Source organism: Physeter macrocephalus, chromosome 10 (assembly GCF_002837175.3).
Source record: "Physeter macrocephalus isolate SW-GA chromosome 10, ASM283717v5, whole genome shotgun sequence".
In the NCBI taxonomy this organism is placed as follows: domain Eukaryota; kingdom Metazoa; phylum Chordata; class Mammalia; order Artiodactyla; family Physeteridae; genus Physeter; species Physeter macrocephalus.
In genome coordinates, this window is record NC_041223.1 from 25,451,067 (window position 1) to 25,470,198 (window position 19,132).

General features: G+C 40.0%; 1 protein-coding gene across 1 annotated transcript in view; it reads right to left on the reverse strand.

Moving 5' to 3' along the window:
• ECT2L (epithelial cell transforming 2 like) overlaps window positions 1-19,132 on the reverse strand; it is a 56,587-nt gene that overhangs the window by 31,265 nt on the left and 6,190 nt on the right. Inside the window, 4 exon segments of the mRNA XM_024122418.2 lie at window positions 850-1,018; window positions 1,828-2,080; window positions 6,189-6,291; window positions 6,293-6,343. Coding sequence (XP_023978186.1) covers window positions 850-1,018; window positions 1,828-2,080; window positions 6,189-6,291; window positions 6,293-6,343 — 576 coding nt within the window.

The window sequence follows — 19,132 nt, forward strand, 5'->3', positions numbered from 1 at the left end:
GGACGCGCAGGCTCAGCGGCCATGGCTCACGGGCCCAGCCGCTCCGCGGCATGTGGGATCCTCCCGGACCCGGGCACGAACCCGTGTCCTCCGCATCGGCAGGCGGACTCTCAACCACTGCGCCACCAGGGAAGCCCTGATTTTCTCTTAATTTGACTTTGTCAAGTGAGCACCAGTATGTCCTCTGGACGTCAGTTATCCTGCACAAGGCAAGCGGCCTCAGTACCTCAGTCTCTCCCTGCGGTTTTCAGGGACAGCGGCAAATGGGGCTCCTGGGCGAGTGGGTCCAAAGCTGCCCTCTGGGCCTCTCCTCCTGCATTTGCGGGATGCCAGAAAGGGCTCTTGGAACTTACTTTTGTGGGGCACTTAAAACCAGTGTAGTGACATACTTAAGGGCTCAAAATGACATTTGTAAAAGGAGCAGCCAAGAGATTTTAAATTTCCTTAATCACCTGGGCCTCATGATTTTCTGAGTAGTGTCCATTCTCTCCACAGTCACCCCTCCCCCATCACCATTCAGACAGGCTTACTCCCTACAAAAAGATTTCTGGAAAAATGTTACTTTTGCTCAATAACTTTATACAGAAAATATGGTATGTCCACAATATAGCCTCTTTGCAGGGTTAAGAATATTTAAAACGTAAATTTTGAATGTTATGTATCTCCCTCTTCAAGAAGCATGTTTAAGACCACTGTTCTTGAAGATTAAGGAACTATTTCTATTGCTGTTTCATAGGATAAGAGCCATATAATTATACAAGATCCCTGCATGTTAGCTGAATTATTCTAGAATGAATTCTTGGTGTCATAGGATGGTCCTCCACCTTCCGTAGATGGAGGTTTGCTTACCGCTTGGGCAAAGCTTCTAAAGGTGCCCAAACAAGCTGTTTCTCCAAAGTTTCCTGTAATCCCACTCGCTCCCTCACAGTTTGGGAGAGACGTGGTTGGCATTTGGATTTGAACAATCTAGAGCAGCATGTTCCATTCACCCAAGGGGGTCGAACTTTGAACAAATCCTCTGAAAAACAAACAGCATCAGGCTCGGCTGTTTACTTCATGCTTCTCCCAGCCAAGTCTACACAGTTAATGGCATAAAAATAAAGCTGTTCCAAGGCAGTATTCCAGATGGCAGTAATTATAGCCACTTTTTACACACTCTTTGGTTTTCTTATCCTCTCAGCTCTGTGGCTGCATTTACCAGTCACTTCAGGTCAAGAAACAAAGCTCAGAGAATAAGCAACTCTTTTCTTGTAGAAACCAGTTCATCAATTTGTAGGCTTTACCTCATTTTTGGCCTTCTTGGCTTCAAGTAATTTCCCATTTGTTACAATCTCACAGAGGGTGAGTCAGTGGAAAAAAAAGATGGGAGAACTCCAATCAGGTTTGCTCATTACCTTTACACACCGTGTAAATCAGAAGGCTTAGCTCAGAGAGTGTCTCATCCCTACTCCCTTTCCACTTAAAAAAAAAAAATGTCATTATTCCTGCTTCCGTTTCCATTTTCATTTTTCCTCCTTTTTCACCAATCCTAATTCTTCCGAATTGTTCTGATCCTATTTATTCGCTTTTGCCTGTATTCGTACTTCTCTCTCCTTATTTTTGGTCTCACAGAGGCACTGACATTTGACCTTACATATTTTATCAGAAATCTTTTTGTTTTTCTTAATTAATAGTGAAGAAAAAAAGAGTTTGTCCTGAGATACTTTAGAGAATGCCACTTACAGGCTGTTTCAGAAAGACCTCGCTATCTTCTGTGGGAATTTGTATGTAAATCCATTGGTTTCTATAATACTTGGTTAAGATATAAAGTTGTAAAATGCCACTCGCTCTTACGTAGTGCAATTTTCTCCCAAATTATTTTCCTTAGACACTTTTCTCTTTGCCTCTCCTGTAGTTGCTCATCTTCTGTTTTGGGTTCATTCAGGGTCCCATAAAGAGCTGCGGCTTCCCTAGGGGTTAGCCAATCTAAGTTGGACACACAAGCAATGCAATGGTGCTTCCAAGCACCATACTCATTATCTGTTGGCGTATAGGGCAGAAACCATCCGAACTTCATGCATTTGGGCATCCATAAGCAATCCTTCAGAAAAAGAAATGAGAAACATAAGTTACAAGGACCATTTCCCAGTAATAATCTTTTCAGGTATACAGATCATTTTTTCTTATTACATTGAGATTTCTAGTGCAGTTGACTTGCCATCTAAACTTGACTCTGAGAAATAAGCATACACCTTACTACACAGGAAAAATATTCTGTAATGAACATGTTTATTATATATGAATATATGTATTAGTCATCTTTGTACACTTATTCAGTGCTCTCATAGCATTTGGTTACTTTAACCCCAGATTTTGAGAATTCTGCTTCTAGCAATGGTATAGTAGTTTGTCTCAGACCAACCCTCCCACTGGGACCCGTATGATATTGCCAATAGGCAACCAGTTTTGAGATATGAAAACTGCAAATTTCATGTAGTTTCATCTAATCAAATATCTAGACAAAATACTATAAAACAATGACTTGAGCTACCAATTCAATAAGGACTTGTGCAACCAAGACCTCAGAGAGGAGGGAAACCCAGAGAGGTAACGTCCTGATTTGTCCTCACTTTTCACTTCAAGGCACTTGACAGTTCCAAAGTAAAACTAAGGCTGAGAAGCAGAGAAGGAAGTTATGACTGAAAGACTTAGAAGCTGTTAAGAATTTTAGGCATTCTCGCAGGGAAGAGAGGAAACAAATTTAAATTCAGGGCTCACTAAGGGGAATAGCCCTGGTAATGACACCAGGCTTTTAGCTGAGATCGTTTTCAGTAAGGATGACAAGGAATTAGACTGAAACTAGCTTTGAAATATTCTCTGATTGAATTTAAGTGAGCTATTCCTAGCCTAACCAAATGCCAGAAGCAAAAGCAAGTTCTCTCTGGAGGAAGATAATATCATCCGGCGACTCAAATTATTGCATCGATTTTTTATATTCAATATTTGGTACTCAACCAAAAATATCAGGCACACAAAAAGACAAGAATTATTTGTTTTTTCTTTTGTTTTTTAATAAATAGAGACCCTCAGAATATCCAAAAGTTGTAATTATCAGACTTGAACTTTAAAAAAGCCCTGTAATTACTATACCTAAGAAATTAAATTGCTGGGCAGAAAATTTTGGCAAAGTAAGCAAATTGACACTCTAGAACTAAAAAATATAATAACAAATTTAGCACTCAATGGACCAGTTTAAGAGCGAATTAGAATCCAGCTAAAGAGATAATTAGGAAACTGAAATCTAGGCCAGAAGAAAAATCCAGACTGAAACACTGAAGGCCAAAATGATGGAAAAGGCACATTAGAGAATATGAAACTTATGGGACATGGTGAATCAATCTAATGTATTGAAACCCAGAAGAAAAAGAGAAAGTGGAGCAAAAGCAATATATGAAGAGATAGCATCTGAGAACTTTGCAAAACTGATAAAAGACATTAAAACTCCCAATTAAAAAATCAATACAAAATACAAAACAGGATAAATACACACACACACACACACACATACACACACCCCTCCAGGTACATTGTAATAAAACTGAAGAAAACAAAAGACAGAGAAAAAGATCTTAAAAGCAGCTAGAGAAAACAGAAATATTACCTTTAAAGGACCAACAATAAAACCTCCCCTACTTCTCCAAAAAAATTATGAAAGCCAGAGAACAATGGAATATTTTCAAAGTTCTATAAAAAATTAACTGCCAACCTAGAGTTCAAATTCCCAGTGGAAATATCCTTCAAATTTGAAGGTGAAATAAAGACATTTTCAGACAAAAACTAAGAGACTCTGTCAGCAGCAAGCTGCACTAAAAGAAATATTAAAGAGAATTCAGAAGAAAATTGATCCCAAAAGGAAAATCAGAGATGCAGGAAGGTATAAAGAACAACAGAAAAAGTTGTTCCGTGGTGGTGCAGTGGTTAAGAATCTGCCTGCCAATGCAGGGAACACGGGTTTGATACGAATCTATACATATATCAAAACTCATAGAATTAGTCACCAAAATAAAGTCAGTTTTACCGTATGTAAATTAAAAATTAAAAAGGTATTTTCAAAACAACAATACAAGGACTTCCCTGGTGGCACAGTGGTTAAGAATCCGCCTGCCAATGCAGGGAACACGGGTTTGATCTCTGGTCTGGGAAGATCCCACATGCCACGGAGCACCTAAGCCCGTGCACCACAACAACTGAGCCTGTACCCTAGAGCCTGCGAGCCACAGCTGAGCCCGCACGCCACAATTACTGAAGCCCATGTGCATGGAGCCTGTGCTCCATAACAAGAGAAGCCACCACAATGAGAAGCCCGTGCACCACAACAAAGACCTAGAGTTCAAATTCCCAGTGGAAATATCCTTCAAATTTGAAGGTGAAATAAAGACATTTTCAGACAAAAACTAAGAGACTCTGTCAGCAGCAAGCTGCACTAAAAGAAATATTAAAGAGAATTCAGAAGAAAATTGATCCCAAAAGGAAAATCAGAGATGCAGGAAGGTATAAAGAACAACAGAAAAAGTTGTTCCGTGGTGGTGCAGTGGTTAAGAATCTGCCTGCCAATGCAGGGAACACGGGTTTGATCTCTGGTCTGGGAAGATCCCACATGCCACGGAGCACCTAAGCCCGTGCACCACAACAACTGAGCCTGTACCCTAGAGCCTGCGAGCCACAGCTGAGCCCGCACGCCACAATTACTGAAGCCCATGTGCATGGAGCCTGTGCTCCATAACAAGAGAAGCCACCACAATGAGAAGCCCGTGCACCACAACAAAGAGTAGCCTCTGCTCGCTGCAACTAGAGAGAAAGCCCACATGCAGCAACGAAGACCCAATGCAGCCAAAAAATAAATCAGTAAATAAATAATAAAATTACTTAAAAAAAAATAAAGTATATATTCTGACCACAATGCAACTTTGAAAAAAAAATTTTTTTTGAAGTGGTTACTCATAAATTAACTATATAAAACAATAGTAGTAAAGCCTTGTGAGGTTAATATATATATATATTTAATGTGTGTTTGTGTATTTTATATATGTGCGTATGAGTAAAACTAAAATATTTGAAAACAAAAGCATACAAACTGAGCAGGGAAGAAAATGGAGTTTAAGAGTTCTATGCTCCTTGCATTACCTCAGAGGTGGTAAAATAACCCTGGATAAGTGGTGTAATCTCTATGGTAGCCATAAGAGAACTGCTAAAGAATTTACAATTAATCTAAAAAATATTTAAGCTAATCCTAAAAGAGACAAGGAGAAAAACAAAATATAAAATAATAAATAAAAATAGTAAAATGTTGGACTTAAGCCCAAATATATCAGTATTTACATAAATGTGAACAGACTAAATTACCCCAGCTAAAAGTCAATCTTGTCAATGTTAAAAGAAAACCACCACCACCATATTCTGTTTACAAGACATGTTCCTTAAATATAAGGACACAGAAAGGTTGAAAGTAAAAAGAGAGGAAACAATATACCATGGGAACACTAAGCTTGGATTCATAAATGCTCTAAATCCAGGGCTCACAGTTGCCTTTTGCATGTGGCCCCTCCATGGAGAGCCAAGTATTCTCCAAGATCAGAATCTCAACATAAGCCCATTCTGGAAAGTTTGTATAAGTTAAAGGAGTAAATTATTGACTTGTATTTAAAGTATGTCTACCTTTACATTTCATTAAGTCTTTTAAAAGAAAAAGAGGAGACAAACAGGCCAAATGCAGAAATAATGGCAGAGGATGTAGATCTAGATTTATATTCTTCAGCAGATGTTAGCCAAAGAGGAGCAGTTAAAGTTGTGGTTGTATAGCAATTTTTGAGGTGGGTTATCATGAATAAAACAATATCATGTAAAAACCAAAGTTTAAGTAATTTTTCACAAAAAAATGGACTTCTTAACCAAGATAATTAGTTTCTAAATAACTAAATTGAGTAAAGATTATTAAAATTACATGAATTATTAGAAGAGTGTATATCCCCCTGACTTATAAAATAAATTACTGTATTTAATTCATCCCCATTTTTTTCTCTTAAAGGTAAGTTAATTATGGTTCAGATATGCTCAGTTATTATCTTCAGGAAAGGGAGCTACGCCAATCACCTCATTACAGATGACAGTTGCATTTGGGCCCTATTACTAGGAAATGACAAGTGGTAAACCTGTTCAGTTAAAAATTTCCAGGGCCAGCTGACTTGTGCAGCTGCACACACATCTTTTGGATTCAGAAAGGAAAAGATATAGAGAGAAATGAAGCGTGGTAGAGAAATCCACTTCGGCCACTTGCATCCTTTCTGAAAACCAGTCTTGGACAACCCTAAAAAGAAAAATGCAGAAATTTAGTTCAGATCACTAATATCTAAAATTGATTAAAATCCAGTATAAATATTGGTCACTGTTCTTTCTCTAGTGTTCTACCTATTAAAAAATTAAGTCCTAAATAACATAAGGCTAGATTTTTAAGTATCCACTTTCAATGATCCATTCTATTTTTTTTTATTTTTATTTTTTATTTTTTGCGGTACGCGGGCCTCTTACTGTTGTGGCCTCTCCCGTTGCGGAGCACAGGCTCCGGATGCGCAGGCTCAGCGGTCATGGCTCACGGGCCCAGCCACTCCGCGGCATGTGGGATCTTCCCGGACCGGGGCACGAACCTGTGTCCCCTGCATCAGTAGGCAGACTCTCAACCACTGCGCCACCAGGGAAGCCCCGGGAAGCCCCTCAATGATCCATTCTAAAGAGGAAGATGAATTACAAAAATATCTAAAATCCACAGGGGAAAAAAGTCTGAAATAAACATAGTTGTTTGATATACATCTGGGTTTTTTCCTTTTTCTTTACCCAAATTCAATAAATCAGCAAGTCCTGTTGGCTCTATACATATATATCCCCCAAATATGTCCCCCATTCCAGCCACTTCTCTTCACCTCCCAGCCTTCACTCTAGTCAGGGCACCTCCCCCTCTCTCCTGGGCGGTTGCAGCTGCCTCCTGATTGCCTCCCTGCTTCCACTCCAGTCTTCCTACAGCCCATTCTCCACACAGCAGCCCAAGTTGGTTTTAAAAATGTAAATTAGATAATATCACTCATGCAAGTAAAACCCTACAGTGACTTCCCAATGCAATTAGAATAAAAACCTATAGCTCCATCACACTTAGTAGTGAAATAGTAAACGCCTTCCTCCTAACAAAGCAAGATTGACTACACTCACTACTTTAACATGGAATAGAGGTTCTAGCCAGTTCAATAAGGAAAGAAAAAAATAATGAAAGGTATACGTATTGGAAAGGGAGCAGTAAACTGTCTCAATTCATGTACCATGTACGTGTAATCTATAAAACAACTATTTAAATTGTTGAACTTATTAATAAAAAATTGTTGCTAATTTTCTTTTTTTTTCAGATGTTTATAGAATCTATAGCAACATCCTCTTTTTCATTCCTGATATTACTAATTCACATTTTCTCTCTTTTATCCTTGGTTACTCTTCCTAGGAGTTCATTGATTTTACTACTACTTGTAACAAACCAACTTTTGTTTTCATAGATTTTTCTCTATTGTTTGTTCATTTTCTATTTTATTGATTTCCACTCTTATCTTCATCATTTCTTTCTTTCTACATACTTTGGGTGTTATTTGCTATATTTTTCCCCTAGTTGTTTTTTTTAAAATTTAATTATTTTTGACTGTGTTGGGTCTTTGTTACTGCACGCAGGCTTTCTCTAGTTGCGGTGAGCGTGGGCTACTCTTCGTTGCGGTGTGCGGGCTTGTGGTGGCTTCTTTTGTTGCGGAGCACGGGCCTTAGAGCACGCGGGCTTCAGTAGTTGCAGTGGGTGGGCTCAGTAGTTGCAGTGCACAGGCTTAGTTGCTCCACGGCACGTGGGATCTTCCCAGACCAGGGATCAAACCCGTGTCCCCTGCATTGGCGAGCGGATTCTTAACTACTGTGCCACAAGGGAAGTCCCTCCCCTAGTTTCTTAAGGGGGAAGTTGAGATCATTAATTTTAAATGCTTTTTCTCATTAACATAAACATTTACATTATATTATTTTCCCTCTAAGCTGTGCTTCAGACCACATGCTTAGCCGTGTTGTATATTCATTGTCATCCAACTTGAAATATTTTCTAATTTCCCTTGTGATTTCTTCTTTGACCATAGGTTATTTATAAGTGCTGTTAATTTCTAAATGTTTGGGGACTTTCTGGATGTTTTATTTTTATTAATCCCAAAATTTATTGCATTGTTGTTAAAGAATATACTTAATAAGATTTCAGCCATTTTGAAATGTATTGAGTCTTAGTTTGTGGACCAGGAAATGATGTATAAAGGCATAACTATTACTTTGCTCATAAAAAGAACATATATTTGGAAATTGTTGTGTCTAGTTTCCATAAATGTTAGTTCAAGGTGGGTAAGAAGATTGCTCAGTTCTTCTATATTCATACTGATTTTTTTCTTTAGCTCTATTCTGTCAGGTTTTGTTTCATGTAATGTGAAACCCTGTTATTTGGTACATAAACATTTATAATTGTTATGACTTCTTGATGAATTGTTACTTTTCTTATTATAAAATGTCCATCTCTATCTATCTCTCTGGTAATACTCCTTGTCTTGAAGTCCATTTTGTCTGATATTAATATTGCCATCCTACTTTTATATGCTTACTAATTGCATGGTGTATCTTTTCCTATCCTTATACTTTACCAATCAGTTCCTTTATATTTAAAGTATATCCCTCATAGTCAATACACAGTGAGGTTTTTTTTTAGCTCATTTGACAACCATTGCCTTTATTTGAGGGTTTAGTCTGCTTGTATTTAATATAATTATTGTTATAGTTGAACCCATGTCTCAGTTTTGTTATTTGTTGTTTGGTTGTCCCATCTGTCTTATGAGCCTTTATTCCTCCTCTCCTGCCTTGGTTTGAGTTAATACATATTTTTGTATTCCATTTTAATTCCTTTATTAGCTTTTTAGGATATATTTGCATTAGTTTTATAAGTTGTTGCTAGGAAGTATGATATGCATCTTTAATTTTTTGTAGTCTACTTAGAGGTAATATTCATATAAAATTAAAGACCAGTGCAACAATATAATTCTCACCATCCTTTGTGATTTTGTTGTTATCTCTACTGCATCTACTTATGTTATAAACCCCACAATACATTGCTTTTGCTTTAAATAGTCATATGTCTCTAAAATAACTTCAAAATTTTATATCTTCTCACACATTTATCATTTCCTGTGCTCTTCATTCCTGTTTATAAATCCATGTTTCCATCTGGTATCAATTTCCTTAGCCTGAAGAGCTTCCTTTAGCATTTCTTTACTGCAGGTCTTCTGACAACAAATCTTGTCAGTTTCCTTTTATTTGAAAATGTCGTTATCTCACATTAATATTTGTAATACTATTATGACCCCATTAATTAATTCAAATAATTATCATCCTGTAGCCAATCTGGTTTCTGCTACATCCTATTTTTCTTCTTCCTCCCTCATGCCCACATTATTTTAAAGCAAATTCAAGACATCATATAATTTCTTTTCTTTTAATTATACATTTTTAAAATTTATTTATTTATTTATTTACCTTTGGCTCCGTTGGGTCTTCGTTGCTGCGCGCGGGCTCCCTCTAGTTGCGGCGAGTGGGGGCTACTCTTCGTTGTGCTGCGCGGGCTTCTCTCATTGCCGTGGCTTCTCTTGTTGCGGAGCACGGGCTCTAGGTGAGTGGGCTTCAGTAGTTGTGGCGCACGGGCTTAGTTGCTCCGCGGCATGTGGGATCTTCCAAGACCAGGGATGGAACCTATGTTCCCTGCACTGGCAGGTGGAATCTTAACCACTGCGCCACCAGGGAAGTCCCAAGACATCATATAATTTCATCCATAAATATTTCAGTGTGTATCGCTAAATAATAAGTTGTTTTTTGGTTTTTTGGGGGGGTTTTTTGGCCGCACCTCACGGCTTATGGGATCTTAGTTCCCCGACCAGGGATAGAACCCAGGCCCTTGACAGTTAGAGCGTGTAGCCCTAACCACTGCACCACCAGGGAATTCCCTATCACTAAATGATAATAAAAAAAATTTTTTTAAACATATACTGCATATAATACTATCATCATACCTTAACATTCAACAATTTCTTAATATGACATTCATAAAGAAAACTTTTAAAATATGACATCCATCAAGAAAGACTTCTAAGTGAGGATCCAGAAGAAGTAAACTTCTTACAAGCATGCCACCTAAGCACAGATAGATCTTGAATGAATACAAAATCCAAGCCCCTACTCAAGTGGTCATCTTGGAAGCTATATAGATCTTAGGCCAAAGAAACATTTCATGGCCCATGAAGGATGTAATGCTGGCTCTGCAGCTAACAGCTACACACACAAAAGGACACTTAATACCTGATTGTCCTCTGTATATAATTAGCAATAAACATCTGCTACAGCCCCAAGCCACCAGATAGCAATCCAGGTATGAGTAAATCTAGCTCTTCCCTGAAACTCCTGATTTCCTCCAAACTCAGCAGAATTACAGATATTTGTGGCCAATCTCACAGCTGATTGGAAACTTTGGTATAAGAACCTACCAGAACTCATTTACCTAAGGCCACTGGGAACACAAGATTTTTTCTCACTACTAAGTGGCTACTGCTGCCCAATTACTGGGTCCTAATGGACTCAGATTAACTCACTGAAAGAAAAGTGGTAACTCTGAACAGACTTCATCCTGCAGTGGATCTTCTCTGACCTAAATTCCCATAGAGTGGGTGAAGCCTCAGAAAGTTTCAATGTGAAATGAAAATGACACCTCCAATTAGGTACAAAAAAGACCTTAGTTACCCTCACCAACAGATTGTTGAATATCCATTAGACCCAGAGACAGTCTTGACCATGAATTAACAAACTTTTGGCTTAAGTGGAGCCTCACTTACAAGTCTTAGGAAGGGAAATGTTCTACCTTGCAATACAACACCAATTCATACATGTAGAAGGAATTAAGAAATGAGAAAATCACCACTTGGTAGCTATCACAGTAATAAGTGCTTCAGGTAAGAATCATCAATGTATGCTAAAACTAGTAAGTAAAAGTCTGACAAGGAAAAAAATACTTGCAAAGATTCAAATACTTTTAAATTAATTTTAAACTAATCACTCAATTTAGTAACTTATTAATTAATAAATACAAAATACTTAATAATTAACCATCTTAACCAAGTGGTAAAGTTAAGATCATAAACAGTAGGACAAATTGACATGCTATTCCCCCAATATGATCCACTGAGAAGAACATAGCATTAAGTCTGTGTTATTCCTGCCAAGAATGTATTACCTCAATGTTGTCTTGAGGAAATATCAGCCAACCACAAACTGAAGGTCATTAAACAAAGTAGCAGATCTACGCTCTTCAAAAGTGTCAAGTAAGAAAAGACGAGGAAAAACTGAGCAATTGCTCCACATCGAAGCTGGACGTAGAGACATGAAAACTAAGTACAACAGATGACCTTAGATTGGATTTTGGACTGAGAAGGAAAGGACGATTATAAAGGACATTGTTGGAACAATCAGGAATATTGAATGGAGTCTGTGCATTGGACAGTAGTGCTGAATCAATGCTGATTTCCCAATATGGCAGGATGTACTGTGATTTTTCAGCAGAGTGTGCTTGTTTTTTAGGAATCATACTGAAATGCTTAGGGTTAGTGGGGCATTATGTTTACAACTCACTCTCAAATATTTGAAATACTAAGGTAAAAATGGTAAAATGTTAACAATCAAGGAATCCAGATGAAAAGTTTAGAGGAATTGTTTACACTATTTTTGTAACTTTTCTGTAAGTTAAACATTATTGTAAAAAGTGGGGTTTTTTTGTTGTTTTCTTGTTTGTTTTTAAGAAGCAGCTACCTGCTTCAGTTCCAAGGTTTAATGATTGCCTGTTATTTTTGTGTGTTTCTACTCCCCTGACTTTAAGTCACTGCTTTTTCTAGGTCCTTGTCCATGCAGCTTTGTCATAACTGGAGACAAAACAGAGTGGCTTAAAATGAACCTGTTGGCAGGGCAGTCTGGAGAGAGGGTGGGAGTCGGGGTGTAAGCAGGAGGAAAAAGAATGGAGTTGTGTGTGTGCTGGCAGCACAGAGTACTCACAGGCAGAGGTGTCCCTTAGAGGTCTTCTCAGTATTGTTAGAGATTAACGTTCAAACTGAATGAGACTTGTGACCACACCAAGGACAGTTAATCCCAGTGGATTCGTGACCTTAACTCCTGCTTCATAGTCATTCCACTGGCCCTTGAGAGACAATTTGCTCTCATTTGGAACTCTAAGACAGATCAATAAAATAAGATGCAAAACGGAAACGTTTTCAGCCTCCTTTTCAGAGACGGGTCTCACTCAGTATCTTCAGAGTCTTTGTCCCCATCCTCACAGCATCTACCGTTCCATCCCAGCCAAGCAAAAGAGAATTGAGCCTGAATTGCTTTTTAAAGTAAACCTTAATCATCCATGTTTTATATTTGTTCCTAGTCTGCGCTGCTGCAAGGACACATTCAAGTATAATGAATTTTAAGCAAGAAGGAAAGAAAATGCTTCAGTCACATTAAAAAAAAAAAATCAGTACATGAGGAGCAGAGAACTAGGGTGGTTTGCGGTAATGACATTGTGGCTCATTGCATTTTAGTTTATGTCACAAAGTAAGACATCCGTGAAGAGAAATATCAGCATGTGAGGAGACAATGAAGAAAATGTGCTCCGCTCGTTTGTTGTGACCTTCATTGGAATAATTCACGAGAGCGCCTCGCAGCCACGCACAATGTGTGCTTTGCAAAACTAATCAGCTTAGCGATATGGGACTTGAATCGAATTCTCTGCTCCTTAGTTTCTAAGAAGTAGAAGGACGCTGCCCAAATTGTGATGAAATGGCTGAGGAGCGGATGGGGGTGGTGGCCTGGAGAGGGCCGAGTGCCTTTGGCAGAGGTCCCTGCACTCCAGTGGCCCAGGCGGCACCTCCTCGTCTTGTCTGGTGGCTTGACACACGCTCCATGGCGTGGTAAGGGTCTGTGTTGGGTGGATCTCCACACGGAGGCCAGTGTCATACAGCATAACAACCGGGTCTGGGGTGGACAGAAAATGCAGAACCGTGAGCTCAGCTCTCCAGTGAGTGAGAGCAAAGCTGGGTGTGGGTACAGCAATAAGGAGGGTGACTGAAGGCTTTTTCTTTTTTAAGATGTAAAAATAATTTGTATATTCTGATTCACAAATAGTTAAATGGGTACATAAAAGCATAAAAAATTAGGTTACACTTAGTTGGTACAATTATGGGTGATTGGTAGTTTCCTCTTTTTGCTTATTTACACTTTCCAGTGTGTCTCCAAAGACCTGATTTTACCACTGAATAGACAAAAAATGCCCAAGGCTTTCATGCAAGGCATCCCCTCCAGGTGGAACACTCATCCTCCAAGTCTTGGCTTGTCTATTTCCTATGCATCCTTCAGAATCCAGCCTAAATGTCAAATCCTCAGGGAAGGCTTCCCTGATCCCCTGGACTAGGTGAGGTCCCAGTTACTTTTCCTTTGTCACTTAGCATCACCGCAGCTATTTCTTTGATATCTGTTGGGTTGGCCATGCCTGCCCTTGGGTGGTGGAAAATAAAGGATACTGCATGCACATGGATGTGACATCCATGTGATGATGGGAGAGATGGAGAGACTTGAGGATCCTATGCTTCTGGCTTTGAAGATAAAGGGGACCTGAGCTGAGGAACAGAGACAGCTACTAGGCCCTGAAAAAGACAAGGAAACAAGTTCTCCCCTTAGAGCTTGCAGAAAAAACCCATCATATGAGTGCAGGATGACTTCCCTTGTGTGATTCTTATTATTATATAACTTGTGGCCAATGAAGCAGTAGGGTCCTGAGGAAGGAGTAAGAAACTTTCTCCGGAACCAGCATGGTAGGATCCAAGTCATGTGGCTAGTAAAAAGCTATTTTTGTAACAATGTAGGTAACAATATAAGGCAATGTTAGTGGGTTTTGGGGGTGGTATTTCTGGGGTACTGCCAGAATCCTCTCACCTTCCCAACAGGCTGACCGTTCCTGCTCCCCAAACACTTCCCCGTGGGAGGCTACTCTCGCCCACTGAGCCCTGCCTACTTCACGCCATCTCATATTCTTTGCCGAAACCTGTATCCTTTACACTTGATGTGCACTAAAGTGTAACCTGAGCACTATTTTTGTGTTTCCTTTCTTGCTGACCCTCAAATTTAGTCCTTTTTTGGACTCAGTCACCATTTAAAGTCTTTGTCTTCCACTGGACTGGAAGCCCCATCAACAAAAGGTGTGGCAGCCATCTTGTTTGCTGCTCTGTCCCCAGCATCTGGTATGGTGCTTGTAACTTAGCAGGGGGTAAATAGGTATGTGTAAATTAGAATAAAGAATGAAAAATAAAAGTTGAAAAACAGGAAGAGAAAATCACTGCTTGTATTAGTTTCCTGTTCATTATAACAAATTACCACCAACTTAGTGGCTTAAAGCAGTACAAATATATTCTCAGAGTTTTGGAGATCACAGTCTGAAATCAGTTTCACTGGGCTACAGTCAGGATGTTGGCAGGGCTGGGTTTTTTCTGCAAGCTCTAAGGGGAGAACTTGTTTCCTTGTCTTTTTCAGGGCCTAGTAGCTGTCTCTATTCCTCAGCTCAGGTCCCCTTTATCTTCAAAGCCAGAAGCATAGGATCTTCAAGTCTCTCCATCTCTCCCATCATCACATCATTTTCTCTTATGACTCTGATGTCTCTTGCATCCCTTATAAGGACCATTGTGATTATGTTGAGCTCCAGTGATGCAGGATAATCTCCCCAACACAAATTCTTAATCACATCTGCAAAGTCCTTTTGCTGTACAAGATACCACTCATAGGTTCCAGGGATTAGGGCCTGGACATATTTGGAGACAATCATCTAGTCTACCACAGTGCTGTAACTTCTGAGACATGCAAAACACCCCCAATTATTTCCAGTGGTGCTATTTTGTACTGTCAGATATCCAGTGAGGTGCATGAACATCCCTCTTGTTCCATTTTAGGCCAAGTTTTAGTCTACTAAAATATGAACTTCAGAGGGTAGGGGTCTTTTACACTCTGTTTAGAGTTGAATCCCATGCACCCAGAACTATGCTTGAGATACAGTAGACCCTCGGTAAATATCTGCTGAATGCTGCATGAATAGACTTTAGCTTTTGTCATCCATCATTTACTTCCCCTTCTTTAGATACAATAACCTCAGTTCCTATTTGGTGGTCCATGGGGTTCTACAGGAGCTGACTTCATCCCTGACTCCAAAAAGCACGTGGTCAAAGCTAATTAAATTCATGTGGGTCAATCCCGTGGCCACAGCCACTGGCAGGAGTGGGCATGGACCCAGACTAGTCCAGAGGGAAACCAAATAATTCTTTTCTTCTGGACACAAATGAGGAACCATAATAATGACGCCATGACTGCTGAAGGCAGAGCAGAGGGGCAGAAAGAAACAAATCGTTTAATTGCTGAATCTCTGGATCGAACTTCAACTACAGCCAAACCTACCTATGGGTTTTCCAATTACACGAGAGTCAAATATTTCTTTTATTATTTGTGTCAAGTTTAAGGTTACTTACAATGAAACATTCTAAAACCACTAAGAAGTATTGCAAGTGAAACGTGAAAAATCTACAGAAACAGAACAAATAATTTGGTTTTGCTAATAGAGAATAGGAGGGATGGGACACTCATACCATCTGTGTTCCAGCCTCCAAGAAGGAGTAGATGAAAAGGTGGAAGAAGTCTTGGGGCCTTTAGGCCACCCAGGCCTTGTGTCTTACCCTTGGCTGGGTACCAAATCACCATGGGAACTTAGTAAAAACAGCTTCCTCAGCCCCATCCCAGGTGTTTTGAGCCAAAATGTCTATGGGTGAGGCTCACAGTTCATGTTTTTAACAGACTCCAAGGGACTCTAACGGGTCACCCTCCTCCACATTGGTGAACTTGACTGCCCATACGGTAGAAGAGGCAGCCTAGCAGATCCTGATGCTGATGCCAGAGTACAAAGTGTTGAATACATGTATGGTGTCCTTAGGAGAATGTATGATCCTATTTGAAGCCCTGAATTAATTAAATACTTAGAATCTGCGTGAGGGTCTGACGCGCTCTCTCCTATGTGTAAAGGACATCAGTTTGACTGCTAAATGCTTTTTGTTTTTCCAAACCTGGCTGGTTCTCAGCTAGATTCTGGAGAGTTGGTATAACAAGAGAAGTGACAGCTAGATAAATGGACTATTATGGACCATTTTTAAACCTATTGATCTTCCTTTCACTTTCCTTAAATAAGGGAAATCAGGGTAGCTCCAGGGTTAGTGAATTCAAGAACTCGGTGTCATTAATGGCCAAGGATTTTCTATATGTTCACTTGGACTGCTCAGTAGTTTGCTTTGGTCCCTCCAACTTGTTCCCTGAGGTGGTTCCCAAATGACTGACTGTTGTGAGCAGAGATCTGCACACAACAGAGATCACAGGCTATAGGGCAGAAGAGGGCATGTCCTTACCTCTAGTTCCTTTTTAGGTCCCTTTGAGAGTGAAGAAAACTCTCCCAGAAACTCTAGCAGCCACCCTCTTGTGTTTCCTTGGGCAGAATTAATATCTACATGCCCTTTCCTAAACCAGACACATCAAAGAGGATGGAGTGACCATGATTCCGTCCAACCCGGTCTCACTCTTTGGGGAGCAGTGTGACCCACCACCCCTGAAGCACATGATACCTGAGGGAAAATAGGGGCTTTGTCAGGAAGATGGAGAGGAATTGGGGAATGGCATGGGTGGGTGGGTGTGTGATGGACGGTGTCTAGCCCACTACACAGGAATTGATGCAAGAAGAGGAAGGATCTCCAGCCGCCCAAGCTTCTTTCTGATCTACCCAACCCTTAAAGACACCTGCCCTTTCCCTTCCCTTCAGAGCACTTACTTATCTCAGTCCTTGCTTCCTTACACTTGAGATACTACATGGGGATATTTCGTAAATGGATAAAAGTGGTTTTAATATCTGGTAGTACAACTCTTACAAATTTTTTTCTTTATATTTAAATTTTTCGTAGCTGTTGTAGTCCATTTTCTTTTCCAGATGAGCTTTAGAATCCGTTTCTCAAAGTCCATAAGAAAATGCCATTTTGGGATTTGTACCAAGATTGAGTTGAATGGAAAGATTAATGTGGAGAGAATTGGCATCTTGAAACATAGCATATTTATCTATTTACCCAGGGTTTTTTTTTTCTGCTACCCTTTAATACAAATTTCTAATTTCCTTCATAAGGGTCTTGCGCTTATCTTTTTAGTTTTATGCAACACACATAAGGAAGCAGAGCTGAGAGAAGGGAGAGAGTGAGTGAGCCCTGGTAACACTGAATCTAAGGATCTAGCGCAGCCTAAAGTAGACAAATCTTAAGTCAATAAATTCCCTTTTCTTCTTAGGCTGGTTTGAATTTCATTTCTGTTATTTGCACTTGAAAGCATTCTGACCATGACATCAAAAGAATACGTAGAGAGGGTAGGAGGAAAGATGACAGGCAGTCGCCAGGTACTTACCATGTATGTAATCAGAGCACCCTCCTCTGCTTCTAAGACTTGCTAGCCGTTTAGGTCTCACAGGGAGCTACGTCTCCTCTCATTCTGCCTCAACCCTCCTGAAAATTTCCTAAAGAGATTTTGAAGTACAGAATGGAGATAAATGGTCTCTTAAAACCTTGTCTCCATTTTCCAATGGATTACCTGTGGATTTGACCCTTTGCAGAGGGTAAAGGATACTTGGTAGATCTGGAAGCTAGTATCATGTCCTTTATAAATGGCTGCTAGGATCATCAGGGCTGCTACATTTGGGAAGTTGTGCAATGAACAAGTTTAGGAGGTGCCATTCACACAGGTGATAGAGTGAAATAGCATCCCCTGGAGGTGTGCGATATGGCACCCTTGGGTATTATTACTATGCATAATTCCTTTTGGAACTGCTTTAGAGAGGTCTTGAATTAATTAAATAAGGAAAAGTCTTCAATGAAGCAAAGCATTAGTAATATCCTATATTCTAAAACTTGTAATATCTTGAAAAAATCCTTCCTCTGGGAGAACTACCAAAGGAAAGCTTTGTTCTGATTATCTTTTTGTTATCAGTGTAATTAGCAGTGTTTTACACATCTTCATTCATTCAAACAAGCATTTATTGAGCGGCTACTATGAACCTGGTATTGTTTTAAGTGCTAGGGACAGAAAGAGTTACCAGAAAAAGTCCCTGCCCTCATGGAGCTACTTTCTAGTGGAACAGGCAGATGGTAAATGAACAAGCAAGTACTACGGTGTATAACATAATGGCAAGTGGAGCTACCATAAAGAGAAGTGAAACATTACAAAGGGAGAGTAGCAACACTTATAAAACAGGAAGTGAGGACTTCAAGTGAAGGGGCTTTGCCTAATGTAAGCCGGTGACCGACCTACCACCCACTCTCCCTCTGTCCCCACCTCCACCCAGGAAAACAGCTTCGGGGTTTGGCTTCTCCTTTCCTTTCAAACTCCAGGATTTCCTTATTAGCTTCATCCACCCCTAAAAGCCACCCAACAGCAAATGCTAATATTTTATGTGGTTGCCACGACCATCTGATCTCTGTGGAAGGACAGAAATATGTCCAGAATACGGGGCTGAGGGGAGGGAAGAGTCAGGATGAACCACGTTTCCAGACCTGTCTTGGATATTTAGAAAACAATGGGTCTCTGAATACTCCCCTCTCCCCTCCACCACCTCCACACAGAAATGTCCTTCTTTCACATGGACGTCAGTAACTCAGCGTGATGTAGCTGTCCTATATTTAAGGTTAATCTAGAAGTGTGTTGTCTCTGAAAAATGTATGTACCAGATTTCCTCAGAGATTACAATCGAGATAAACATCCTCAACTGAGCCCTCCCAGGGGCTGCTTGGGAAGACGGGGTGGGTGTACTGAGGCGAGAGTGCGGGCGGCGGCGTTCCCTGTTAACTATACGTGAGTTGGTACATTTTTCTGCCCTCCAACCCCCCCGCCCCACACACACTCCATCCATGTCTTAGGA